At 58.8% G+C, this 27,957-nt stretch overlaps 1 protein-coding gene across 1 annotated transcript; it reads left to right on the forward strand.

The window, feature by feature from the left end:
- Positions 1–277: 277 nt before the first annotated feature.
- Positions 278–27,890, forward strand: LMTK3 (lemur tyrosine kinase 3). The gene is given in 17 exon segments (XM_032169273.2): positions 278–663; positions 2,595–2,707; positions 3,619–3,752; positions 4,037–4,187; positions 4,699–4,775; positions 5,243–5,361; positions 11,218–11,305; positions 11,633–11,781; positions 12,569–12,653; positions 12,727–12,848; positions 12,986–13,135; positions 14,138–15,242; positions 15,244–16,681; positions 19,601–20,016; positions 22,234–22,369; positions 22,528–22,665; positions 27,738–27,890. Coding segments are annotated over 17 exon segments (4,479 nt in total). The 5' UTR covers positions 278–622; the 3' UTR covers positions 27,755–27,890.
- The last annotated feature ends 67 nt before the right edge of the window (positions 27,891–27,957 follow it).

A 27,957-nucleotide genomic window follows, 5' to 3' on the forward strand; every position in this document is an offset into this window, starting at 1 on the left:
CGAGCTGGGGCCAGAGTCAGGACTGCAGCCCCGCCTGTGCCGCTCCCTAGAACTTGATAATTCTGCCCACATCACTTCCAAAGACCCAGGCAGCGGACCCTTCCTCGGCTCCTGCTACCCGCATCCAACCGCAGCTTAACCTGAGCCTCCTTGCTGGGTCGAGCAGGACTACATTTCCTACAAGTCTCAAGGCCAGGACTACACCTCCCATAAGCCTCTGCTTCCGCCAGGTTCTGTGCCCTTCAGCCACCCGGGCAGCGAATTGCGTTTTTTCTCACTCCCCGCCCCCCGATTGCATCCCCTCCACCCTGCAGCCCAGGCCGTGCGCCCCCTCCCTCCCGCGATGAACCTGCCTCAGTTTCTCCAATGAGACACCGCTAGGGCAGCCCCTTCCCCCTTCCCCTGGACCCCCCGATGAGGACGGCTGCGCTCTGCGGGGAGTGTGCACTGCCTGGCCGGTGTGCGCCACGGCTGCGCGTTTTGGTGGAAAGCCCTGGGCCCCTGCTGGGGGTTGGGGTTGGGGGCTGGGTCGCCTGCGCCGAGTGTTGCTGAGGCTGCGTCTTGGGTGCGCAGCTCCGGCCCAGCCTCACCCAGGGGAACGCCTCGCAGGTGCTCACGGACGATGGAGAGGTCCGCGCCCAGGGTGGGAGTCCGCGCTTCTGGGTGTGTCTGCAGCTCGGGGCGCTGGAGGGTGGGATGTGACCCCGAGACGGCGGCGGCCTGGCACGTGATGTATGTGTGTCCTTGTCTGATGTGTCGGTGTCCCCGATGGACCGGGTTCCAGTCCCAGCTTTGCCACTCCCCGGCTTGTGTGCCTTGGGGCAAGTGACTACCACGCGCTGTGCCTCAGTTGCCTCATCTGTACAATGGGCATGATTTAAAAATACCTGTCTCAGAGGGCGGTTGTGAGGATTGAGAGGTAATTCTGTACGTGTAAAACGCTGCGGACGATACCTGGCACAGACTAAATACTCATAAGAATAAATACATTAAATAAACTATGATCATGTATCTTTTGTATGAGGCAAGTGCTGTGGTTGTGTAATGTCTGCGTAACCTCACGGGAAACGTGGGTATTTGCGACCCGTGTGTCTGTGCGCGTGTCTGTGTCTGTGCTGTGGGTGTGTGACTCTTTGTATGTGTTATGTGTGCCCGTGCATGTTTATGTATGTGATGTGTGACTGTGGTGGGGCTCTGTGTCTTTGTAACCTTGTGTGAAAGGTGTGTGTATTTGTGATGTGTGTGTCCATGCCTGTTTAGGTATGTGATATGTGCATCTCTGTGTGTCTGTGTATTTGATCTGTGTGCCTATGTCTGTGCTTATGTATAATGTGTGACTGTGTATATGTACATGTTTTATGTGTCTGTATGTATCAGAGTGTGGTGTATTTATGTGTATTTTTGCGTGTGATTTATGTAGCCCTGTATGTATGAGTTGTGTGTGCCCGTACGCATGTGTATGTAGCGTGTCTGTGTGTATCCATGTGAGTGAAGCTTGTGTCCGTGTGAGTGATGCATGTTACGTGTCCATATACATGCATGTGTTATGTTTCTGTGTACTCATGTGATGTGACTGTCTCTGTGTAGCTGCTGTGTCTGTTTCTATGTTAGTTCATGTGATGTGTGTTTCTGCGTGTGTCTGTGCAATTCCTGTCTGTGCATGTCTGTGTGACGTGCATGTATGTGATACTTGTGTCTGTGGGTATTCTTTGTTGCCCATTTGTCTAGGGACTGTCTTCGTGGCTGTGACTATGAGTGTCAGCATGTCACAGTGGTGTCCGTGGGGATCTTTGTCTGTGGCGTGTGCGTCTGTGGATCTGGGGCTTTACTTTGTCTGGGGTATGTGTGGGTCTTTGTGATGCTTTGACGTTCCTGCGTGGCCGGGTGCATCTGTGCTGGAAGCTGGCCTGCCTGTGAGTTTCCAGTGCGGTCCCTGCGTCTTTGTGTGTGACGTGTACGTGTCCCCGTCTGCTGATGGCTGTCCACCTTTGTATGTGATGCGCTTGTCTATGAGGGTCCCTGCGACGTGTGTCAGCTGTGTGTGGGCTGCGCGTGCCTGACATCTACATCTTAGCGTGCAGCACATGTGTCCATGCTGGTGGCATGTCACAGCGGTGTCCGGGCCAGGCACCCGTGGGCCCTGCCCCCCAACCCCCGCTGCAAGTGTGTGCCGGTCCCTGTCTGTCCCTCCCCCTCCCATTTCCTCCCCTCCCTCCTGGCAGCCAATTCTACGGGGGAGCCAGTTGCCATGACGACGCTCCATCCTCCCTCCTCCCACCCTTCCTGTGACAGGCTCTCTGCTCCCCCAATCCTGGTTGCCCTCGGGGGCGGGGCCCTCTTTCTCTCCCCCCCCATCCTACCCTCTCCCCCCCACCCCAGCAACCCCGGCTCCCCAGCATCTCTCCTCTGTCCGCCTCTCCATCCCTTCATCCGTCTGTCCCTTCAAAGAGGGGGAGGGGGGTACCTGAGCCAGCAAGCAGCCCCTCCCTCCCCCTGTCCTGCGTCTCCTGCCCCTCTCCTGGGCCGGGAGGAGGCCAGGGTCGCGCGGGTCCCCATGGCTGGGGGCTGAGGGCCCGCCCCCCCCTCCTCCCCAGCCGCCACCACCTCCACCTCCCTGCCATCCTCGACAAGATGCCTGCCCCCGGCGCCCTCATCCTCCTTGCGGCCGTCTCCGCCTCCGGCTGCCTGGCGTCCCCGGCCCACCCCGGTGAGTCTGTCGGGCCATCCGTCTGTCCGGTGGCCCCCACCCCCGCGGCGGCCTCGCTGTCTGCCCAGGGGTCTGTCTGCGGGTCCTGCCCCGTCACCTGGTGCGCGTCTTCCCGCAGCCCAGCCGGGCCCGGAGCGGCGGGGACGGTGCCTCTGTCAGCAGGGCCTGTGGGAGGGAGGCTGGGGGCTGGGTGGGGAAGGGGCTCCGTTTGGGCAACATGTGTGTAAGCGTGCACGGATGTATTTGTGCTGGTGTGTGCAGGAAGCCGAGGAAGGACAGGGCCTCTGGGAGAATTGGGGGCAGAGGACAGGAATACTATTTCTAAGGGGGACACAACACGGGAGGCTGTCTCTGGCTTCTGGAGAGACCCAGGGCTTGCGGAGTTCCCTTCTCTGGGTCTTGGGCTGGGGATAGAGGACATCGGTGTGCGCCAAGCGTCCCTAAAAGAGACACATCTCAACCCCACAAACTGGGGGGTTCCAGCATGGGGCAAGAATCTTCTCCCAGCCTGCAGCTGAGAGCTAGTCCTCCTCCCCAATGAGGGGTAATGAGACTGTCCATGGGAGCGTATTTTAAATTCTGCAAGCTCCAGGCTTCACTATCACTCCTCTTTCCTTCAGCCCTCATTGGAATTCATCCAAACCTGGGGTGACGGGATGGGGTGGGGTGAGGTGGGGGGGGGGGTCCCAGTTTGGGACGAGAAGAGAGACCCCACCCCCAATCCAACCACTTGGGAAGGCCCCAAACTACAACTCCCACAATGCCTTGGGCCATTCTGCACCTCTGCCAAGGGACCCTGGTCGCAGAGCATCATGGGAGTTGTAGTCCAAGACGTGCCGGGACGGGAGGGGGTAAGATTCCGGTATCCAGGGACTTGAAGCTGGGACCCCAACCCAGCCCTGTGCCCACAGATGGATTCGCCCTGGGCCGGGCTCCTCTGGCTCCTCCCTACGCTGTGGTCCTCATTTCCTGCTCTGGCCTGCTGGCCTTCATCTTCCTCCTCCTCACCTGTCTGTGCTGCAAACGGGGCGATGTCGGCTTCAAGGTGAGGTGCATGAGGGGATTCAACTTGGGGAGGAAGACTCCAGCAAGGCCTTTACCCCCTACACAGGTGGTTGGTGGGGAGAAAAGGGCAGTAAATCCGAGAGCACCTTCTAGCTTGAAGCTATGGCAGGATCTGGAGCCTTGGGATGAGAAATGGGGGATGGAAATTGGGCTGGGACTGGGAGACAGTTACAAAAATGAAGGGGAGACAAACTTCAGAGAAAGACGATGGCGTGTCTCTCAGCCCTGCTTTCTTCCACCCCTCTTCTCCTCTCCCGGCCCCAGGAGTTTGAGAACCCTGAAGGGGAGGACTGCTCCGGGGAATACACTCCCCCGGCGGAGGAGACCTCCTCCTCACAGTCGCTGCCTGATGTTTACATTCTCCCGCTGGCTGAGGTCTCCCTGCCAATGCCTGCCCCGCAGCCTTCACACTCAGGTACTGCCCCACGCCATGACCAGAATCCCATGGTGTCCTGGGAAAGGCCAGAAGATGTTGAGTGTGTTCCTTCAGGGGCTGGGGCGGTTGAGAGAAGCGGCAGCCAATGGGAAAGGCATAGGTGGGAGCCCTGGAATCTTGGAAGCAGCCCATGGGGAGGCAGACAAAGATCATCTTGGTGGAAGCCATTGCTTAATCCGAAACCAGATTTGGGGATTCTTGTGGGGCAAGCAGTGGTGAGATTAGCATAGAGCACAGTCTCAGAGGCAGCCAATGGGAGGCTGAAATCACATCATAGGAGCTTGGGATGCTAAAGGGAAGGACTGATTGGATGCTGGAGTCTTGTGAGCAGCCAATGAGGAAGCTGAGATTCTGACATGGAATGTGGGTGGCAGCCAATGAAAAGAGAGTGATGTCTGCTCTGACCCCCAGTCCCCACTGACCTGGGGTGTGTTGGTGGCACTTGGGAAGGGGGAGAGACTCAGGGGCTTTCCCCTCTTGCCCTCCCCAGACATGACCACCCCCCTGGGCCTTAGCCGGCAGCACCTGAGCTACCTGCAGGAGATTGGGAGTGGCTGGTTTGGGAAGGTGAGTGGGCTGGGGAAGGGAGGCAGGGCTCCATGGATCCCGAGCTGTCCTCCTGTTCTGTGTCCACACCCCTACTCTCACCACTTCTCATCTGTCCCTCGCCTCCTCCCCGTGCCCCCTCAGCCTCCCATCGCCCCTCCGTCCACCTCTCACCGGCTCCCACCCGCCCCATCCCCGACATCTGTCAGTCAGCGCCTCCCTCCTCACTCCATTGACCACTCTGCCGCGCCACCCGGCTCTCCACGCGTCCGTCCGTCTGTCCATCCTTCCATCCGTCCCTGCGTCCATCGGATTCTGGGCCCGTGAGTGTCTCACCCCATGTCTGGTGGGGCTCAAGGGTGGTGGGATGTGGAGGGAGAAGCTGGGAAGGAGCCGCGGGTTGGGAGCTGTGTGGTGGAGTGGAGCTGGTCCCAGGGGACGGGGCTGGGGAAACGGCACTCGCTGACTCCTGGGTGCCCCTTGACCAGGTGATCCTGGGAGAGATCTTCTCCGACTACACCCCCGCCCAGGTGGTGGTGAAGGAGCTCCGAGCCAGCGCGGGGCCCCTGGAGCAACGCAAGTTCATCTCGGAAGCACAGCCGTACAGGTACTGAGGGTTTCTCAGTGGGTGTGTGCCTTGTCGAGGTGACATTCAGGAGTGGAAGGAGCGCTGTATGGGGTCACACCTGGAGTCTACCTCTTCCCGGCTGTGCAGCTCTGGCAGGAGAACTTCCCTCCCTGAACCTCAGGTTCTTCCTCTGGACCGAGCTAAGGGTGGGAAGTGAGAAGCAGGATGGTGGAGGAGGCGGGAGCACAGAAGCTGAGCTAGAGGCCTGCTCCTCTCCCCTGGGAGCCTCCGGATCTTCATCTGGAAAGTCAGTCCAGGAAGCCCCAGTGTCCTCATGAAGGGGGCAGCTGAGAGTATGTGAGATTCCCATGTTCAATGTTGGGTACCAGCTGGTACTTTCCTTCCTCAGGCCACAGACTAGGTCCCTGAGCAGGTGCCCGAGCAGGCCACTGTGGAGCTCCATCCCTGCCCTGCTTGGTCTCTACTCCACTCTCAGTGCTTCTAGGATGGCGTCTAGGTATACATTTGCCAGATAAATTCCTTGTGAGGTAGTGAGTTCCCTGTTTTGGAAAGGGTGTGTTCGCAGAGACCCCTTATCAGAACAGTTGTAAAGGTGGGCTTTACCCTGAGAAACACATTGGGTTTTGGCACTCCCTCGCTCCAAAACCTCCCATGGCTCCCTACTGCCTACAGGACACATCTGCTCCTCCTGACAGCCCACAGGCCCTGCACAGTCTGACACAGTCCCTTTCCTTCCATTGTCCCCCTCACCCCAGCCAACCTGGCCTCCTCACTGACCCTCCCCACGGAAGCCTCTTCCCTGCCCCAGTGCATTGGTCCTGGCTATATTCTCTCTTTAGAATATCACTCCTTGCTCAACCCCAGGTGTGGATGGGGCCCCTTCCCTTCCTCAGGCCTCAGCTCAGAGACATCTTCCCTTACTCCTCCCCTCCTTCCAAAGAGGGTCCTGGGATGCCCCACCCCATCATGGCGTGTGTTTTCTTCATAACCCATACCCCAGGTTGTCACTATATCATCTGCTTACTTGCTTATTGCCTGTCTCTCCCTAAACCTGTGCCAGCAACCACTGGCCACATATGCCTATTACATGTAAGCTAAGATGGGCACGGTGGTACATGCGTGTAGTCCCAGCACTTTTGGAGGCCAAGGTGGGAGGATCACTTGAGGCCAGAAATTGGAGGATGCAGTGAGCTATGACTGCACCACTGCACTCCCACCTGGCCAACAGAGCGAGACCCTGTCTCTATTATATAAATAAATAAATAAAATGTAAGCGAATTAAAATGCAATCAAATTAAACACATTTCCTCAGCCACCCTCATCATATCTCAAGTGCTCAATAGCCACCTGTGGCCAGTGGCTCCCCTGGTAGGCAGGGCTGGTCCAGAACATTCCCACCTTCGCAAAGCTCTGTTGGACAGTGCAGGTCTCTACTTGCAGCAGCTCAGGGTCCGTCTCGTTACCCGAGCACAAGTGCTGTTGGCTCTCAGTAGACGTTTGCTGAGCGAGCCACAGACCTGAGATCAAATCCCAACGTTCCCATCATTACCAGCTGTGTGACCCTAGGCAAGTCGCTTCCCTCTCTGAGCCTCTGTTTCCATCTGGATCAAATGGGGATCATCATCCTGCCTAGCAGGTTGCTGGGAGAATTTGACAGCAGAACGGCCGGCCTTGGCCAGATTCGTGAGTGTGCAGTGAATCCTGGCTTCCTTCTACACTAGCCACCCCAAGTCTCCCATGCTGGGAACTCCAGCCACTTGTTCAAGCCCCACACATGGCAGGAGACTTATGAACACTTTGTCGGGCTCCCGCCTGTAATCCTAGCACTTTGGGAGGCCAAGGCAGGCAGATTGCCTGAGCTCAGGACTTGGAGACCAGCCTGGGTGAAACCCTATCTCTACAAAAATACAAACAATTGGCCAGGCACGGTGGCTCACACCTGTAATCCCAGCACTTTGGGAGGCTGAGGCAGGCAGATCACGAGGTCAGGAGTTCAAGACCAGCCTGGCCAACACGGTGAAACCCCATCTCTACTAAAAATGCAAACATTAGCCAGGTGTGGTGGGCGGGCACCTGTAATCTCAGCTACTCAGGAGGCTGAGGCAGGAGAATCGTTTGAACCCCGGAGGCGGAGGTTGCAGTGAGCCAAGATCGCACCGCTGCACTCCAGCCTGGGAGACAGCGTGAGAAAACAACAACAATAACAACAACACTTTGTTGCACGATTCTTCCACCAAGCAGGAGCAAGAGACCGTGTTCTCTTGAGGACACACAGCATAAACAGCAGAGCCGTGGTTATACACAAGCAGTAGAAGGCTGGGTACTGGCAGTGGCCCCACAGCACACAAGTGGCTCTGCCTCCCACCAGGCCCCAGTAGGAAAATAACTAGTAAGTTACTGTTCACCTACTCCTGGCCAGACCCTGGGCTGCAAGCCTGAAACGTTCTCATCTTCCTGCAGACCTCCAAGCCAGTCCTTCTCTCCGCATGTGTTTATTGAGCATCTACTAGTCTAGGCACCGAGGACATAGGCAGGAAGACACACCAAATTCTCATCCTAGGAGAGCTCACCCCCTAGTGGAGAAGACACACAATAGATAAATAAAGAAAGACTTTTTTTTCCCAAGTCTCACTTCAGCCTTGAGCTCCTGGGCTCAAATGATCCTCCTGCCTCAGCCTCCTGCATAGCCACCATGCCTGGCTAACTTTTATTTTCATTTATTTATCTTTTTTTTTGTTCAGATGAAGTCTTGCTTTGTTGTCAGGCTGGAGTGCAGTGGCGCAATCTCAACTCACTGCAACCTCTGCCTCCCGGGTTCAAGCGATTCTCCCGCCTTAGCCTCCAGAGTAGCTGCGATTACAGGCGCCCACCCCCACATCTGGCTAATTTTTTGTATTTTTAGTAGAGACGGGGTTTCACCATGTTGCCCAGGCTGATCTCGAACTCCAGACCTCTGGTGATCCACCCACCTTGGCCTCCCAAAGTGTTGGGATTACAGACTTTTTTTTTTTTTTTGAGACAGAGTTTCACTCTTGTTGCCCAGGCTGGAGTGCAACGGCGGGGCCTCAGCTCACTGCAACCTCCGCCTCCCGGGTGCAAGCAATTCTCCTGCCTCAGTCTCCCGAGTAGCTGGGATTACAGGCATGTGCCACCACGCCCAGCTTATTTTGTATTTTTAGTAAAGACAGGGTTTCACTATGTTGGCCAGGCTGGTCTCGAACTCCTGACATCAGGTGATCCACCCACCTCGGCCTCCGAAAGTGCAGGGATTACAGGCATGAGCCACTGCACCCGGACTATTTTTTTTTTTTTTAATTGTAGAGATGGAGTCTCACTATGCTGCTCTAGCTGATCTCAAACTTCTAGGTTCAAGCCATACCTCCTGCCTTGGCCTCCCAGAGTGCTGAGATTTCAGATGAGAGCCACCATGCCAAGCCAGAAATGCATTTTAGAAAGAGAAACTGTCAGCTGGGCGAGGTGGCTCACACCTGTAATCTCAGCACTTTGAGAGGCAGGCGGATTACCTGAGGTCAGGAGTTCAAGGCCAGCCTGGCCAACATGGTGAAATCCCATCTCTAATAAAAATACAAAAATTAGCCAGGCGTGGTGGCACATGCCTGTAATCCCAGCTACTCAGGAGGATGAGGCAGGAGAATTGCTTGAGCCGGGAGACGGAGGTTGCAGTGAGCCAAGATTGCACCACTGCACTCCAGCCTGGGCGACAGAGCAAGACTCTGTCTCATGAAAAAAGACAGAGAGAGAGAGACAGAGAGAAACTGTCAGAGAATGACAAGTACCATGAGAAAATGAGGCAGTATGTGACAGAGACAGGGGCCACCTTGGACAGGACCATCAGGGAGGCCGGGTTGACTTGGAGAAGTCAGCCATGCAAAGCACCATGGGAAGTACATTCCAGGCATAGGGAACAGCAGGTGCAAAGGATGTAGGACAGAAAGAAGCTCATGGAGGGTGAGCAGCCCTGGAAATGCAGTTAGAATGCAGGGTGAAGGCTGGGCACGGTGGCTCATGCCTGTAATCCGAGCACTTTGGGAGGCCGGAGTGGGCGGATCACTTGAGGTCAGGAGTTCAAGAGCAGCCTGGCCAACATGGTGAAACCCCATTATCTACTAAAAATACAAAAATTAGCCGAGTGTGGTAGTATGCACCTATAATCCCAAGTACTCGGAGTTGAGGCAGGAGAATCACTTGAACCCGGGAGGTGGAGGTTGCAGTGAGCTGAGATTGCACCACTGTCCTCCAGACTGGGCGAAAGAGCAAGACTCTGTCTTAAAAAAAAAGAATGCAGGGTAAAAATAAAATCAAATAATATGTTGCCATTAAAACAGCAGTAATTGCTAGGATCTCAGCACATACCAGCTTCTCTCAGATCTCATGAAATTCCTCAGACGAAGTTGTTATCGCTGTCCCACTTTTACAGATGAGGGAAACTGAGGCAGGGAGCAGCGAAGTGACTTGCCTGAGATGACACACCTAGGAAAGTGGGAGTCAGGGTTCAAACCCCTGAGTCTGACTCTTTCCCACAGCGTGAGGGTAAAGGGGAGGGTATCCAACCTGGCATTGGGGGGCAGCAAAGCTTCCCAGGGAGATGATGTTGAGGCAGGGGCCCGGGGGGGGCCAAGAGAACTCTGATGAGAGGAGGGCGTTCTGCAGAGAGAGAACCATAGGTGCAGGCAGGGTGCGGTGGTTCATGCCTGTAATCCCAGCACTTTGGGAGGCTGAGGCAGGCGAATCACTGGAGGTCTGGAGTTTGAGACCAGCCTGGCCAACATGGTGAAACCCCGTCTCTACTAAAAATACAAAAATTAGCCGGGCTTGGTGGCGGGCATCTGTAATCCCAGCTATTCGGGAGGCTGAGGAAGGAGAATCGCTTGAACCCGGGAGGTGGAGGTTGCAGTGAGCTGAGATCACTCCATTGCACTCCAGGCTGAGTGATAAGAACGAAATTCTGTCTCAAAAAGGAAGGAAGGAAGGGAGGGATTTAGGAAGGAAGGAAGGAAGGAAGGAAGGAAGGAAGGAAGGAAGGAAGGAAGGAAGGAAGGAAAGGAAAAAAAGAGAGATAGAGAGAAAAAAAAACTGTAGGTGCAAAGGCCCAGGCCTAAGCAAGGGCCTGCAGGTTTGGGAAAACCCACATGGGATAAAGCTGACTCCTGGGCCAGCCCGAGGAGCAGGAGGAATCAAAGAGCCGGCGCTCTATCCTGGGGTGCTGGGGATCGACAGAGGGCTGTGTGCGGTGAAAAGCAGGTGAGGCAAAGGGAAGGGGAGAGACTAGAGCCAGGGAGGTCGGGAGGAGGCTGTGGGGACGAGGAGGAGAAGACTGAGAAGAGTCAGGGGCAGGAATGAAGGTGGAGGTGAGGTGTGAGGAGGAAGGAGAGGTAAAGGGGTCCCTGGGGACCTGCTCCCCCAGGAGCAGGCCAGTGAGGGCCATCCAGAGATGAGGACCCGGGGAAGGAGTGGGGTGTGGTCGAGGAGAGAGACTCCGAGGTAAGGAAACAGATCAAAAAGGTAGAGTGGGCCGGGTGCAGTGGTTCACGCCTGTAATCCCAGCACTTTGGGAGGCCAAGGTGGGTGGATCCCTTGAGGTCAGGAGTTCGAGACCAGCCTGGCCAACATGGTGAAACCCCATCTTTACTAAAAATACAAAAATTAGCCGGGCATGGTGGCGTATGCCTGTAATCCTGGCTACTCAGGAGGCTGAGGCAGGACTCTGGCCTGGGCGACTCCGTCTCAAAACAAACAAACAAACAAAAACAACAAAAAAAGGGTGGAGGCAGCAGTTTGGTTCTGCTGGGAGGTTGGGGCGGGATGAAGAGGAAGGGGCTGCCTTCCCAACTCAGCCGCCTCCTCACTCCACAGGAGCCTGCAGCACCCCAATGTCCTCCAGTGCCTGGGTCTGTGCGTGGAGACGCTGCCGTTTCTGCTGATTATGGAGTTCTGTCAACTGGTGAGGGTCTTGAGGGGTTGGGGAAGGGCAGAGCGGGCAGCTGGACGAGGCCGGGGCCAAGCCTGGTGCCCCTGGGCTTCGTCGTCATCATCATCACCATCGTAGATGATGTGTGGCATGCCCTAACATTTCATGAGTGCTGACTGTCCTGGGGGCGGCCCTGAACAAGCAGGCAAGATGGGCTGTGTTATTACCTGCTGCAAGCAGCAGGGGAAACTAAGGCTCAGAGGGGCTACCCAGTGACAGCAGAGGCCATTCCATCCTCCGGGCCGACTGGCTGGAGGCCTGAGCGGCTGGTGGTGCTGACCTTCTTTGCCTCCCTCCCAGGGGGACCTGAAGCGTTACCTCCGAGCCCAGCGGCCCCCCGAGGGCCTGTCCCCTGAGCTACCCCCTCGAGACCTGCGGACGCTGCAGAGGATGGGCCTAGAGATCGCCCGCGGGCTGGCGCACCTGCATTCCCACAACTACGTGCACAGGTGGGCGGGCTGGGGACCCGCGGGAGGAGCTACTAAGGGGAAGGGGGAAGGAGGTGAGGCCGCAAGGGAGGGGCTAAAGGGGGGGCGGACCCATGACTGGCTGACACAAAATAGGGACGAACCGAGGGAGGTCTGGAGGAGGAGGGGCCAGGAGAGGAGGAGGGGCCAGGAGGGGAATGGGAGTAACCAAGTGAGGGGGAGGCAGGGTCAGGTGATGAGGGGAAGGGCCAGGAGAGGAGAAAGGGTCAGGAGAGGAGGAGCAACCGGAGAGGGGCAGGGGTCAGGGGAGGAGGAGGAAGAACCAGGATAGGGGAGGAGCCAGGATAGGGGGAGGAGGAGCCAGGGGAGGGGAGGGGCCAGGAGAGGAGGAGGAGCCAAGATAGGGGAGGGGCCAGGAGAGGGAGGAGGAGTCAGGAGAGGAGGAGGGGCCAGGAGAGGAACGGAAGGAGCCAGGGGAGGGGAAAGCGGGGTCACGTGATGAGGAGAGGGGGCCGGGAGAGGAGGGGGAGGAGCCAACAGAGAAGCGGGAGAAGCCAGAAGGGTCAGATGAAGAAGAGGAGGAGCCAGCGCAGAGGAAAAGGAGACTTGGAGGAACCAGGGGTGGGGAGAAGACAAGACAGCGGGGGAGAGTGAAAGCAGTCAGAGGGGAGAGATAGATCAGAGGGAAGGGGCGGAGTCAGTGTGGCGGGGCAGGGTCATGGGAGGGGTGGAGTCAGTTTGAAAGGGCGGGGTCAGGGCGTGGCTGGAGGGCTGCTCCTGCACTCACCTCCTCGCGTTCTTCCCGCAGCGACCTGGCCCTGCGCAACTGCCTGCTGACCTCTGACCTGACCGTGCGTATCGGAGACTACGGGCTGGCCCACAGCAACTACAAGGTAGGGCTTCCTTCTGTCGGGGTGGGGGCTGTGGTGTGCCCTGACCCGCCTGACACCGCCCTGGGTCCCCCAGGAGGATTACTACCTGACCCCAGAGCGCCTGTGGATCCCGCTGCGCTGGGCAGCTCCCGAGCTCCTCGGGGAGCTCCACGGGACCTTCATGGTGGTGGACCAGAGCCGCGAGAGCAACATCTGGTGAGGACCACGGGCCGCGGAGGCCGAGGCAGGCCAGGAAGGTGGAAGGGTTACTAGATGCCACCGGTTCTACAGATGGGGAAACTGAGGCCCGCGTGGGTCAGGGCTGGGCTCTGACCTCTCTCTGCTCTCTGCAGGTCCCTGGGGGTGACCCTGTGGGAGCTGTTTGAGTTTGGGGCCCAGCCCTACCGCCACCTGTCAGACGAGGAGGTCCTCGCCTTCGTGGTCCGCCAGCAGCATGTGAAGCTGGCCCGGCCGAGGCTCAAGCTGCCTTACGCGGACTACTGGTGAGGGCTAGCCCACCCTGGACTCCTGGCCTGCCGCACCCTACCCAGGATGGTCCCAGCACCCCGCCTCGTTTCCCACATCACCCACATCCCGTTCGCCCTCCACACCCCTCAAGAGTGAAGAGGGGCTGTCCCCACCCTTTCTGCCAGCATCTGCTACTTGCAGGGGGACACAGGCAGGGAATGGCAGAGATGTGACTTGAACCCACTTCACCCTAAGAGGTCCCTGCTTCTTACCTGTCTGATTCCAGAGCTCACAGCGCAAACGGGGACACCACCACCCTCACCAGACGTTCCCATCTGCTGCTGTGTCCCCTGTGCCTGCAGGTCCCTGTCAGCCTCTCTCTATGGGCATCTTACCCCCACCCCTGCTTCTTTGGGTCTCAATACCCAGCTCCCCAGCCCAATTACCTCCTCTGAATCTCTGCCCTCTGCTGTCCCCTCTTCTCCCTGGATCTCTGCCCCACTTTTTGGGTCTGTGTTTCCCTCTCTCTCTAGGTCTCTGTCCCCCTCTCTCTTGGTCTCTGTCCCTCTCTCTCTTTTTTTTTTTTTTTTTTTTTGACAGAGTTTTGCTTTTGTTGCCCAGGCTGGAGTGCGATGGCACAATCTTGGCTCATTGCAACCTCCGCCTCCCAGGTTCAAGCGGTTCCCCTGCCTCAGCCTCCCAGGTAGCTGGGATTACAGGCAGGTGCCACCACACCAGGCTAATTTTTTGTATTTTTAGTAGAAACGGGGTTTCACCATGTTAGCCAGGCTGGTCTTGAACTCCTGACCTCAGGTGTTCCACCGGCCTCAGCCTCCCAAAGTGCTGGGATTACAGGCGTGAGCTACCATGCCTGGATCTCTGTCCCTCTCTCTCTGGGTCTCTGTCCCTCTGTCTCTGGGTCTCTGTCCCCCTCTCTCTGGGTCTCTGTTCCCCTCTGGGTCTCTGTCTCCCTCTCTCTGGTTGTCTGTCCCCTCCCTGGGTCTCTGCCCTGCTCACTCTGCCCCACCTCTCCCCAGGTATGACATTCTTCAGTCCTGCTGGCGGCCACCTGCCCAGCGCCCTTCAGCCTCTGATCTCCAATTGCAGCTCACCTACTTGCTCTCCGAGCGGCCTCCCCGGCCCCCACCGCCGCCACCCCCACCCCGAGACGGTCCCTTCCCCTGGCCCTGGCCCCCTGCACACAGTGCGCCCCGCCCGGGGACCCTCTCCTCACCGTTCCCCCTACTGGATGGCTTCCCTGGAGCCGACCCCGACGATGTGCTCACGGTCACCGAGAGCAGCCGCGGCCTCAACCTCGAGTGCCTGTGGGAGAAGGCCCGGCGTGGGGCCGGCCGGGGTGGGGGGGCACCTGCCTGGCAGCCGGCGTCGGCCCCCCCGGCCCCCCACGCCAACCCCTCCAACCCTTTCTACGAGGCGCTGTCCACTCCCAGCGTGCTGCCTGTCATCAGCGCCCGCAGCCCCTCCGTGAGCAGCGAGTACTACATCCGCCTGGAGGAGCACGGCTCCCCTCCTGAGCCCCTCTTCCCCAACGACTGGGACCCCCTGGACCCAGGAGTGCCCGCCCCTCAGGCCCCCCAGGCCCCCTCCGAGGTCCCCCAGCTGGTGTCCGAGACCTGGGCCTCCCCCCTTTTCCCTGCGCCCCGGCCCTTCCCAGCCCAGTCCTCAGCGTCAGGCAGCTTCCTGCTGAGCGGCTGGGACCCCGAGGGCCGGGGCGCCGGGGAGACCCTGGCGGGAGACCCTGCCGAGGTCCTGGGGGAGCGGGGGACCGCCCCGTGGGTGGAAGAAGAAGAGGAAGAGGAGGAGGGCAGCTCCCCAGGGGAAGACAGCAGCAGCCTTGGAGGTGGCCCGAGCCGCCGGGGTCCCCTACCCTGTCCCCTGTGCAGCCGCGAGGGGGCCTGCTCCTGCCTGCCACTGGAGCGGGGGGACGCCGTAGCAGGCTGGGGAGGCCACCCTGCTCTTGGCTGCCCCCACCCCCCCGAGGACGACTCCTCGCTGCGGGCAGAGCGGGGTTCCCTGGCCGACTTGCCCATGGCCCCCCCCGCCTCGGCCCCCCCCGAGTTTCTGGACCCCCTCATGGGGGCGGCGGCGCCCCAGTACCCCGGGCGGGGGCCACCTCCCGCTCCCCCCCCCCCCGCCGCCACCTCCTCGGGCCCCCGCGGACCCGGCCGCGTCCCCCGACCCCCCTTCGGCCGTGGCCAGTCCCGGTTCAGGCCTCTCGTCGCCGGGCCCCAAGCCGGGGGACAGCGGCTACGAGACCGAGACCCCTTTTTCCCCAGAGGGAGCCTTCCCAGGTGGGGGGGCGGCCGAGGAGGAAGGGGTCCCTCGGCCGCGGGCTCCCCCCGAGCCACCCGACCCAGGAGCGCCCCGGCCACCTCCAGACCCGGGTCCGCTCCCACTCCGGGGGCCCCAGGAGAAGCCGACCTTCGTGGTTCAAGTGAGCACGGAGCAGCTGCTGATGTCCCTGCGGGAGGATGTGACAAGGAACCTCCTGGGGGAGAAGGGGGCGACAGCCCGGGAGACAGGACCCAGGAAGGCGGGGAGAGGCCCCGGGAACAGAGAGAAAGTCCCGGGCCTGAACAGGGACCCGACAGCCCTGGGCAACGGGAAACAAGCCCCAAGCCTGAGCCTCCCAGTGAACGGGGTGACAGTGCTGGAGAACGGGGACCAGAGAGCCCCGGGCATCGAGGAGAAGGCAGGCATCGAGGAGAAGGCGGCGGAGAATGGGGCCCTGGGGTCCCCCGAGAGAGAAGAGAAAGTGCTGGAGAATGGGGAGCTGACACCCCCAAGGAGGGAAGAGAAAGCGCTGGAGAATGGGGAGCTGAGGTCCCCAGAGGCCGGGGAGAAGGTGCTGGTGAATGGGGGCCTGACACCCCCAAAGAGCGAGGACAAGGTGTCAGAGAATGGGGGCCTGAGATTCCCCAGGAACACGGAGAGGCCACCAGAGACTGGGCCTTGGAGAGCCCCAGGGCCCTGGGAGAAGACGCCCGAGAGTTGGGGTCCAGCCCCCACGATCGGGGAGCCAGCCCCAGAGACCTCTCTGGAGAGAGCCCCTGCACCCAGCGCAGTGGCCTCCTCCCGGAACGGCGGGGAGACAGCCCCTGGCCCCCTTGGCCCAGCCCCCAAGAACGGGACGCTGGAACCCGGGACCGAGAGGAGAGCCCCCGAGACTGGGGGGGCGCCGAGAGCCCCAGGGGCTGGGAGGCTGGACCTCGGGAGTGGGGGCCGAGCCCCAGTGGGCACGGGGACGGTCCCCGGCGGCGGCCCCGGAAGCGGCGTGGGCGCAAAGGCCGGATGGGTAGACAACACGAGGCCGCAGCCACCGCCGCCACCGCTGCCACCGCCACCGGAGGCACAGCCGAGGAGGCTGGAGCCAGCGCCCCCGAGAGCCAGACCGGAGGTGGCCCCCGAGGGAGAGCCCGGGGCCCCAGACAGCAGGGCCGGCGGAGACACGGCACCCAGCGGAGACGGGGACCCCCCCAAGCCCGAGAGGAAGGGCCCCGAGATGCCACGACTATTCTTGGACTTGGGACCCCCTCAGGGGAACAGCGAGCAGATCAAAGGTGAGGAGGCTGCGGGGCACAGTCAGGGCTGAGGTCCGGCTGTTTCCGAGGCGTGCGGAGGGTGAGTGTGGGTAAAGATGTTGGGTCGGGCTGGCAGTGATGAATGCAGGTCCTGAAGCCTGCACCACCTGGGCTCACATCCTGGCTGGGCCCCCTCTCTAGCTCTTTGGCCTTGGGCAAATGTCCTTGCTGCACGGTGCCTCAGTTTACCCATCTGCCACAAACGGATGGCAGGGATAGAACCTACGTCATAGGGTTGCTGTGAAGGTTAAATGAATTAGGACGTCCAAGGCACTTAATCAGAGCAAGGGATTCAGTAAGCACCTGCTTTTATTACTGCAACTCACTTAGACCAGAGGTCTCAAACTCATGCCCACAGGGGCCAGACGACATAGGGAAACGGATGAAGCATGCTGGGGAGGCAGAGTGGGGCTTCAGAAGAAAATGCCCTGTATAGAAGGGGCAGCCACTTCTCAGGAATGTGCACCTGGTGTTGGCGAATCTGCTACTTTTCCCTTTTAAACTAGAGCTCTGGTTATTTTGTTTTGTTTTTATGGTTGCAGCCAATTCAAAGGAAGCCTGTCTGTGGATGGCTCAAGGCCCCCAGGCTGCCAGCATGTGCTGATTTAAACTTAATAAGCTGGCTGGGCTCAGTGGCTCATGCCTGTAATCCCAGCACTTTGGGAGGCTGAGGCAGGAGGATCACTTGAGGTCAGGAGTTTGAGACCAGCCTGGCCAACATGGCAAAACCCCATCTCTACTAAAAATACAAAAGTTAGCCAGGCATGGGCCGAGCACGGTGGGTGGCTCATGCCTGTAATCCCAGCACTTTGGGAGGCTGAGGTGGGCGGATCACCTGAGGTCAGGAGTTCAAGACCAGCCTGGACAACATGGCGAAACCCTGTCTCTATGCACCTGTAGTCCCAGCTACTTGGGAGGCTGAAGCACAAGAATCGCTTGATCCTGGGAGTCAGAGATTGCAGTGAGCCGAGATCACGTCACTGCACTCCAGCCTGGGTGACAGAGCAAGACTCTGTCTCCCAAAAAACCCAAAACAAAAACAAACAAAAACAACTTTCCAATAAGCTAAGGCTCTATCCAGTGTGCCAGGCCTCCTGTGTGCGAGGCCCTGAGCTGCCCAAGGCTGGGACCCAGGGAGCTTCAGATCTTGCCCTGACTCAACTCCACCACCATGGGACTAGTGAGCTGGAAGGCACAAATATGCCTTTCTGAAAATTAAGTTTTGGTAGGAATGCAGGAAGTGTTTTGCCACAGAGAACTCTTTAAGATAAATGAAGGGTAAAAATAAATAGCCCTTGTTTAGATGTGGACATAGGAAATACAGTTTCAGCATAATCTCTGGGAGGCGCAATTTATTTATTTATTTATTTATTTTGAGACGGAGTCTCACTCTGTCACCCAGGCTGGAGTTCAGTGGCGTGATCTCGGCGCACTGCAAGCTCCGCCTCCCGGGTTCACGCCATTCTCCTCCCTCAGCCTCCCAAGTAGCTGGGACTACAGGCGTCCGTCACCGCGCCCAGCTAATTTTTTTGTATTTTTAGTAGAGACGGGGTTTTACTGTGGTCTCCATCTTCTGACCTCGTGATCCGCCCGCCTCGGCCTCCCAAAGTGCTGGGATTACAGGCTTAAGCCACCGCGCCCGGCCGAGGTCAGGAGTTTGAGACCAGCCTGGCCAACATGATGAAACCCTGTCTCTACTAAAAATACAAAAAATTAGCCAGCTGTGGTGGCGGGTGCCTGTAATCCCAGCTACTAGGGAGGCTGAGGCAGAAGAATCGCTTGAACTCAGGAGGTGGACGTTGCAGCGAGCCGAGATCGCACCACTGCACTCCAGCCTGGGCGACAAGAGCGAGACTTCATTTAAAAAACAAAACAAAACACTCTCTCTATGCAGCATCACCCGTAACCCCATCACCCTGAGATGTCTGGTCAACAAAAGTGTGACTTTTGAGCAGATGTGAAGGAAAGGAGGGAGTGAGGCAGGTGGACATCGGCGGGAGAGTGTTCTAGATAGAGGGCACTGAGATAGGCACTGGCTCACCATGTTTAGAGAATAGCAAAAGGTAGTAAAACTTGAGTACAGAGAAAGAGGACCAGAGAGGGACCGTCTGCATTCATCTTTCTCCCTACCCCACCTCCACCCTCCTCTTGCCCCTGCCATCAGCCCAGAAAGGGCAGTTCACTTATGCAGTAATGGAGGGATAAGTGACCCTTGTTCATTTGCCAGTGAGGAAACAGAGGTTCAAAGAGGTGGATCTGGGCCGGGCGCGGTGGCTCACGCTTGTAATCCCAGCACTTTGGGAGGCCGAGGCGGGCGGATCACGAGGTCAGGAGATCGACACCACGGTGAAACGCCGTGTCTACTAAAAAATACAAAAAATTAGCCGGGCGTGGTGGCGACCTGTAGTCCCAGCTACTCGGAGAGGCTGAGGCAGGAGAATGGCGTGAACCCGGGAGGCGGAGCTTGCAGTGAGCCGAGATTGCGCCACTGCACTCCAGCCTGGGCGACAGAGCCAAAAAAAAAATACAAAAAATTAGCCGGGCATGGTGGCGCGTGCGCCTGTAGTCCCAGCTACTCGGTGGGAGGAATGGTGGGGTGGCCCATGTGGCTAGATGGAGGTCAGGCCAGAGGAGGTGGGGACAGAGGCCAGAGAGATCAAGTAGGTCAGGGCACGAGGGCCTGGTGGGCTGTGGGAAGTTGGGGCTTAAAGCCGTTGGCACTGGAGAGGACCTTTCCCACCCTGCCTGGAGAAATGCCCCGGTGCAGCCCTTCCGTTCACAAAGTGGGTGCTGAGGCCCAGATTGTGCGGGGGGGCTTACCTGAGGCCACACAGCTAGGTGGGAGGGCCTGCCTCAGTTTCACCGGGACAGGGGCTCACCAGGTCTCTCCCCTCGCAGCCAGGCTCTCCCGGCTCTCGCTGGCGCTGCCGCCGCTCACGCTCACGCCGTTCCCGGGGCCGGGCCCGCGGCGGCCCCCGTGGGAGGGCGCGGACGCCGGGGCGGCTGGCGGGGAGGCCGGCGGGGCGGGGGCGCCGGGGCCGGCGGAGGAGGACGGGGAGGACGAGGACGAGGACGAGGAGGAGGACGAGGAGGCGGCGGCGCCGGGCGCGGCGGCGGGGCCGCGGGGCCCCGGGAGGGCGCGAGCAGCCCCGGTGCCCGTCGTGGTGAGCAGCGCCGACGCGGACGCGGCCCGCCCGCTGCGGGGGCTGCTCAAGTCTCCGCGCGGGGCCGACGAGCCAGAGGACAGCGAGCTGGAGAGGAAGCGCAAGATGGTCTCCTTCCACGGGGACGTGACCGTCTACCTCTTCGACCAGGTGCGGAACCCGAGAGGGCGCAGTTGCGGAGTCGCGGCCTGGAGGGAGCCGGAGCCTAGAGCGAGCCGGAGCCTAGAGCGGGGCGGGGCCTGGAGAGAGGCGGAGCTGGAGCAGGGCGGGGCCTGGAGGGAGGCCGAGCTTAGAGTTGGGCGGGGCCTGGAAGGAGGTAGAGCTGGAGTGGGGCGGGGCCGAGCTAGGGTGGGGCGGGGCCTGAAGGGAGGCCGAGCTAGGATGGGGCGGGGCCTGGAAGGAGGCCGAGTTAGAATGGGGCAGGGCCTGAAGGGAGGCCGAGCTGGAGTGAGGCGGGGCCTGGAGGGAGGGCAAGCTGAAGTGGGGCGGGACCTAAGGGGAGCCCCAGTCTAGAGTGGGGCGGGGCCGAGCTAGAGTGGGGCGGGGCCCAGGGAGAGGGCGAGCTAGGGTGGGGCGGAGCCCAGGGCGGGGCCTGGAGGGAGGTCGAGCCTAGAGGAGCAGGGTCTGGGGCGGGGCCTAGACGAAGGCTGAGCTTAGGGTGGGGCGGGGTCTAGAGCAGGGTTTGGAGGCAGGCTGAGCCTAGAGCGGGGGCGGGGCCTGGAAGGAGACCGCTCCTAGGATCCGGACAGAGTCTGGATCGGGGCCTGAGGGAGGCCAAGCCTATGGCGAGGCAAGACGAGGCCTGGAGAAAGTCCAAGGCTGGAATGGGGGCGGAGCCTAGGGCGGGGCGGATCGAGCAGGGCGCGGGCAGGGCCTGAGGGGTGAAGGCGGGGTCTGGGGAGAGACTGGTCAGGGAAATGGGGCGGGACTAGGAAGATGGGAGGAGGCTTTGAGTGTGAGGGCAGGGCCTGGCAATGGGGCAGGGCCAGGAGGACGGGCCGAGCCTAGAGCTGGGGTGGGACCTAGGGTGAGGGCAGGGCTTGTGATGGGGGCGGGGTCTAGAGGGCGAGGAGAGGCCTGGAGAGAGAGGGTGGGTCTGGAAGGAAAGAGGGGGTACTGGGTAGTCAAGTATGGGATCCTGGAGAGGCTAGGGAGGAAGTGTTGAGAAGAGGCCTGGATGGTGAAGAGACCTAGTGAGAGTTTGGGCATGGTTTGTTGACTAGAGTTCTAGTGTCTGTAGGGCTGATTCGGGAGGGAGCAGATCTTACCCACCAGGGAAGGGCCATGGCTAGGCTGCAGGTGGGCTTCAGAGATGGAGCAGGCAGTCTTAAGGTATTTTGGGGTGGGGTCAGGGATGAGCGAACCTAACGACTGGGACGGGTCTTTAGAGAGATGGGTTGAGGATTGTGTTAAGAATTAAGCCTGTCCCGGGTGGCTCACGCCTGTAATCCCAGCACTTTGGGAGGCCGAGGCGGGAGGATCACTTGAGGTCAGGAGTTCGAGACCAGCCTAGTCAAAATGGCGAGACCTCATCTCTTAAAAAGAAAAAAATTATCTTGGTGTAGTGGTGCGCATCTGTAGTCCCAGCTCCTCGGGAGGCTGAGGTGGGAGGATCGCTTGAGCCCGGGAGGTTGAAGCTGCATTGAGCCATGATCACAACACTGCTCTCCAGCCTGGGCGACAGTGAGACTCTGTCTAAAACAAAAAGAAAAACACAGGAGATGGCGTTGAAGAGAAAAAGGGAGGGCGAGTGGTGCTGAGGAACTGGGACCTTGTCTAGATGAACCTGGGGCGGGCATACTGGGCTGAGATTACGAGAGGAATGGAAACAAGGCCAAGAACTGGGGCCTGGGCCACTGAAATGTTTTCAGAGGGGTGGGACTTGGAGGGCGGGAGCAGGTCTACTTCTGAGGGAGGGCTCAGGGGCAGGGTCACTGCGTTCAGCACGGGATGCGCTTAGGATGGGGCAGGGGTTGGGAGGGCCACTGAAGCAGGTCAAGATCTCAGAGGTGGGTGGGACTGACGGGGACGGGGTGGGGCTTATGGAGATCGCTTTGGGTTACGGGATCCGGTGGAGGCCTCACGTTAATGAGCCAGGAGAGGATCCCTGCGTTGGGCTACTTAGCTGTGCGCGGGGCTCCGCTGTCAGGTAAGGAGCTTCGGGCCAGGTTGAGGTTAAGGCTGGCCCAAGGCTTCGAAGCCAGATTAGGGGCTCCAGCCACCTCTGCAGAGCGTGCGAGTCAGTGATTACAAATTGGGATTCCTAGAGCCCCAGAAATATTAGCCGGTTTTGTTGCTTTTGGGAGATGCGGTAAATGGGACGTGAAGGTTTGTCCCCTCTGGCTTCCCCCTAATCTGCCTTCACAGGAGACGCCAACCAACGAGCTGAGCGTCCAGGCCCCCCCCGAGGGGGACACGGACCCGTCAACGCCTCCAGCGCCCCCGACGCCTCCCCACCCCGCCACCCCCGGAGATGGGTTTCCCAGCAACGACAGCGGCTTTGGTGAGGGCGGGCCCAATGGGGTGGGAGGGGGCGGGAGCCATGAGGCGGACAGGGCGGGGTCTATTGGGTGGGAGGGGCTTGGCCGGGAGGGGCGGGACCAGAGGGCGGGAGTGCCGCAGGTGCCTGCGGCCTGACCGCGGTCTTTCCTTCTGCCGCAGGAGGCAGTTTCGAGTGGGCGGAGGATTTCCCCCTCCTCCCCCCTCCAGGCCCCCCGCTGTGCTTCTCCCGCTTCTCCGTCTCGCCTGCGCTGGAGACCCCGGGGCCACCCGCCCGGGCCCCCGACGCCCGGCCCGCAGGTACCATATCCTCGGCCCTGCCCCCTCCTCTGCCCATCTCTGTTCCCCTATGTTCCACTGCCAACTTCTTGTGACCATCTTTCAATGTCCCTGCCTCTCTCTTCCCAGTCTCTTCTCTCTCCCCTCTCAGTCAACAGACACCCCACCCAGCTCTGGAACCAGCTCAGACCAGGCGATGTCCATCAGACGGTCGTAGGCAGGCAGGCCGGCCGTCCCCAACCCCTGAGCCTCAGTTTCGCCTTCTGTGGGGATTACCCCCACCCCTGACTCTTGCCCATTTTGTCCCATCTCTGGGCTCAGACTCCGGCCTGGCACTTGCCGGATCCTGATCCCACCTCCGTTGGGGGAACACGGTGCTCAAGGGCAGACAAGGAGAGAGAAACCCACAGTGCTCAAAGCTGGTTGGTGTGAACCAGAGCAGGGAGGACACAGCTGGGGGTTAGAGAGCAGTAACAGCGGCACCGCTGCTCTCGCGTGGACCCTGCAGTGCCTCACCACAGTTTAACCCATTTAATGTTCATTGCGATCCCATGGGGTGGATTCGAGTCTCGTCCTCATTTCTTTTTTTTTTCTTTTTTTTTTTTTGAGACGGAGTCTCGCTCTGTCGCCCAGGCTGGAGGGAGTGGTGCAATCTCAGCTCAGTGCAACCTCTGCCTCTTGGGTTCAAACGATTATCATGTCTCCGCCTCCCATGTAGCTGGGTTCACAGGCGTGCACCACCACGCCCAGCTACTTTTTTTGTATTTTTACTACAGACAAGGTTTCACCATGTTGGCCAGGCTGGTCTCCAACTTCTGACCTGAAGTGATCCACCCGCCTCGGCCTCTCAAAGTGCTGGGATTACAGGCGTAAGCCACTGGGCCTGGCCAGTCTGGTCCCAATTTTACAAAAGAGAACACTGAGGCACGGAGGGAAGTGAGGAGCTGGGATTCAAACCCACAGTTGCGCAGCCTCTGAGTCTGTGCCCTCTCCAGTAGTGAACATTGGTCAGGTTTCTTTCCTGGCATTTCACATGCGCCATATCGCTAATCCTCGTGGCCACCTTGGGAGAGGGGTCATGTCGCCCCTAGTTTCCAACTCTTAGCGATGCTAAGGCCACTCACTCTCTGGGAGAGGAGGGCACACAGGCAGGTCCCAGCGCAGGACTGGAACGGGACTGGGCTCTCTGCTGCCCTCTGCTGCCGAGCCAGGGAACACCCCAGTACCCAGGGCTTGTGCCCAGCGCGGCGGGACAGGTGGTGCTCCCGGGTATCAGAGCTAGGGTAGAAGGCGCCATTGGAGGGTTTCACTCCTATTTCCCCAATCTTGCCTGAGTCCAGATATTGTCCCTGCCATTTCTTAGCTGTGTGACCTGGGGCAAGTCGCTTTCCCTCTCTGTGCTTCAGTTCCCTCATCTGTAGAGTGGGAATGATAACAAGATCTAACTCGTGAGATTGCTGAGGGAATTAAATGACTTAATCCTCCCGTGTATGCAGCACGGAGCCTGTTGGTGCAGCAGCAGTCTCTAACCATTAGCTATTATTATTATTTAGTAAATTAATTAGTATTTTTGAGACAGAGTTTTGCTCTTGTCGCCCAGGCTGGAGTGCAATGGCGTGATCTCGGCTCACGGCAACCTCCCCCTCCCAGGTTCAAGCGATTCTCCTGCCTCAGCCTCCTGAGTAGCTGGAATTACAGGCACCCACCACCACACCTGGCTAACTTTTGTATTTTTAGTAGAGATGGGGTTTCACCATGTTGGACAGGCTGGTCTTGAACTCCTGACCTCAGGCGATCTGCCCGCCTCAGCCTCCCAGCTGGGATTACAGGCATGAGCCACCGTGCCCGGCCCCATTAGCTATTATTATTATTAGCTATTACTGCACTTAATTAAGTCAATGTTTTCTGATCATCTTCTGCGTGCAGGCGCCATGCTGGGCACAGGGGCTTCAGTGTGGAGCAAGACGGGTGAGCCTGCCTGGCCCTCTCCGCAGACGCTGACCACACACTGCTATCACAAATGAATAACTGCAAACTCAGGCTTGCAGAGAAAGCAGATGACAAGAGGAAAGGGCCTTGTTTTCCCCTTAGAAGTGTCATTTAAGGCCGGGCGCGGTGGCTTATGCCTGTAAGCCCACCACTTTGGGAGGCCGAGGCAGGCGGATCACCTGACGTCAGGAGTTCAAGACCAGCCTGACCAACATGGAGAAACCCTGTCTCTACTGAAAATACAAAATTAGTTGGGCATGGTGGCGCATGCCTGTAATCCCAGCTACTTGGGAGGCTGAGGCAGGAGAATCGCTTGAACCCCGGAGATGGAGGTTGTGGTGAGCCGAGATCAAGCTATTGCACTCCAGCCTGGGCAACAAGAGCGAAACTCCATCTCAAAAAAAAAAAAAAAGTGTCATTTAACTGGGGACTGGAAGGGTTGGTTGTCATTAACTAGGTGAAGGGGAAGGGGACAGCATGCTGGCAGAGGGGACAGCTTGCACACAGGGCCTGAGGCAGGAGAGAGCTTGGCCCGCTCAAGGAACAGAAGGACACTGGTGTGGCTGAGGGTTACTTAGAGCGCATGGAGGGCTGAGGAGAGAGGGCAGGGGGTGCACTGAGGAGCTGGGACTTTGTCCTGGGGGTGCTAGGGAGCCATGGAGGACTATAAGCAGGGGAGGGAAGTCAATGTTGGGTGTAAGAAGACTGCTCTGGGGTCTCTTGGGGGCAGAAGGGCAAGAATGGGAGCTGGGAGGCTGGGGAAAGGCTGAGGAAAGGAGTGAGCCAGGGCCGTGGGAATGGAGAGGTTGGACAGGGCAGAGAGTCAAGGGCAGGCGGGACAGGGCTGGGGGCTGACTCTTCCTTCACTTGGCTGCATCCTCAGGCTTCACTCAGAATGTCACTTCCTCCCTTAGGCCATCATCTCAGGGCCTCTGTGAGGACAGGGTGGGGGTGCATTCCAGGGTATGGGGACACTGCCAAGTGGTGAGTCAGGGCTGAGCTGGCAGGGCCGGCAAGCGAGAATGACTTCACCTTTAATCACCAGGAGAGGAGACGGAAGGCACGATTGTGCCAAACCCCAAATCCCTTTGCTCAGTTGACAAATATTCCTGCGGCAGCATAGGCTGCGAGCTGCTGAGCCTGTCTGGCTCCCAAGACCATGGCTTGGGGGCCTGAGGCGGGTCCTCTCCTCTGCGCTGCTCAGTGTGGCTCTGCCCACTTAGCAAACATTTACTGGGTACTAGGAGATGCCACATACCCCAAAGTCTCCATGAAGCATGAAGGTCATGCTTCCCATTGAAAGAGCAAAACTGAAGCTCAGGAACTGGGAGGCAGTGACTTGACCCAGGCCCCCCAGGTAAGAAGTACAGGGTGGACCATGAGGGAGCCTGGTATGAGGCCCCCAGCGAGAACCTGCACCTCCCAGACCTTAGTTTTCTAGTCTGTACAATGGATGGGGCTTTCATTCTGCTCGCCCAGGGAAGTCAGATCTAGAGTCATAGGAAAGTTTGGTTGGAGTTCCTGAGGAGAGCTCTTTTCACAGGGAAAAGGGGTGCTTTGTGCTAGATGGGATGCTGGGGACACAGCAGTGACCACAGCCCCTGTCATCATTGAGCTTACATTCTATAGGAACAAGGAGACAAGAAGCTCTTCAACAAGGACAGGGTAGGCCAGGCATGGTGGCTCACACCTGTAATCCTAGCACTTTGGGAGACCGAGGCGGGCGGATCGTTTGAGGTCAGGAGTTCGAGACCAGCCTGGCCAACATGGCGAAACCCTGCCTGTATGAAAAATTAAAAAATCAGCCAGGTGGGCTGGGAGTGGTGGCTCACGCTTGTAATCCCAGCACTTTGGAAGGCTGAGGCAGGTGGATCACAAGGTCAGGAGTTCGAGACCAGCTTGGCCAATATGGTGAAACCCCCGTCTCTACTAAAAATACAAAAATTAGCTGGGTATGGTGGCATACCTCTGTAATCTCAGCTACTCGGGAGGCTGAGGCAGGAGAATTGCTTGAACCTGGGAGGTGGAGGTTGCAGTGAGCCAGGATCGTGCCACTACACTCCAGCCTGGGCGACAGAGTAAGACTATCTTAAAAAAAAAAAAAAAAATTAGCCAGGTGTGGTGGCAGGCACCTGTAATCCCAGCTACTCAGGAAGCTGAGGCAGGAGAATTGCCTGAATCCGAGAGGCAGGGGTTGCAGCAAGTCAAGATCATGCCACTGCATGCCAGCCTGGGCAACAGAGCGAGACTCCGTCTCAAAACAAACAAACAAAAACCAAAAAAACAAGGACAGGGTCGGCCAGGCGCAGTGGCTCACGCCTGTAATCCCAGCACTTTGGGAGGCTGAGGCGGGTGGATCACGAGGTCGGGAGATCGAGACCATACTGGCTAATACGGTAAAACCCCGGCTCTAATAAAACTTCAAAAAATTAGCCAGGCGTGGTGGCGGGCGCCTGTAGTCCCAGCTACTCAGGAAGCTGAGGCAGGAGAATGGCATGAACCCAGAAGGTGGAGCTTGCAGTGAGCCGAGATCACGCCACAGCACTCCAGCCTAGGCGACAGAGTGAGAATCTGTCTCAAAATAAAACAAAGCAGCAACAACAACAATAAAACCAAGGACAGGGTCATCCCAGAGTGACAAACGCAAAGCAGTCAGAGGGAAACGAGCGAGAAAGACGAGTGTGCAGGGGTGACTGCTTGCTTCAGTATGGTTGGGGAAGGACTCTGTGGAGGGAACGTTGCAGGTGGGGCCTGAGTCACGTGGGAAGAATGTTCCAGGCAGCAGGAACAGCACGTGCAAAGACCCTGGGGTTGGACCTTGCTGGGAGCACTGGAGGAACAGCAGGAGGCCCAGTGGCTGGAGCAGAAGGGAGAAGAGGGGTAGGTGAGGACCCCTAGGAGCAGAGGGGAGAAGAGGGGTAGGTGAGGCCCAGTGGCTGGAGCAGAGGGGAGAAGAGGGGTAGGTGAAGAGGGGTAGAGAGGGAACAGAGCAGATCTTTTGGGCCCCTGTGGGTGAGGGCTTTGCTTTTCCGCTGAGTGACTTAGAAGCCATGAGGCTGTCCCCCTAGTAATTTCATTTCTCTCTCTCCTCTGTCCATCCTCAGGCCCCGTGGAGAATTGATTCCCCGAAGACCCGACCCCCCTGCACCCTCGGAAGAGGGGTTGAGAATGGAATCCTCTGTGGAGGATGGCGCCACTGCCACCACCGCAGACGCCGCCTCCGGGGAGGCCCCCGAGGCTGGGCCCTCCCCCTCCCCCTCCCCCACCATGTGCCAAACGGGAGGCCCCGGCCCCCCACCCCCCAGTCCCCCAGATGGCTCCCCT

Source organism: Hylobates moloch, unplaced genomic scaffold (assembly GCF_009828535.3).
Source record: "Hylobates moloch isolate HMO894 unplaced genomic scaffold, HMol_V3 SCAFFOLD_12, whole genome shotgun sequence".
Taxonomy (NCBI): domain Eukaryota; kingdom Metazoa; phylum Chordata; class Mammalia; order Primates; family Hylobatidae; genus Hylobates; species Hylobates moloch.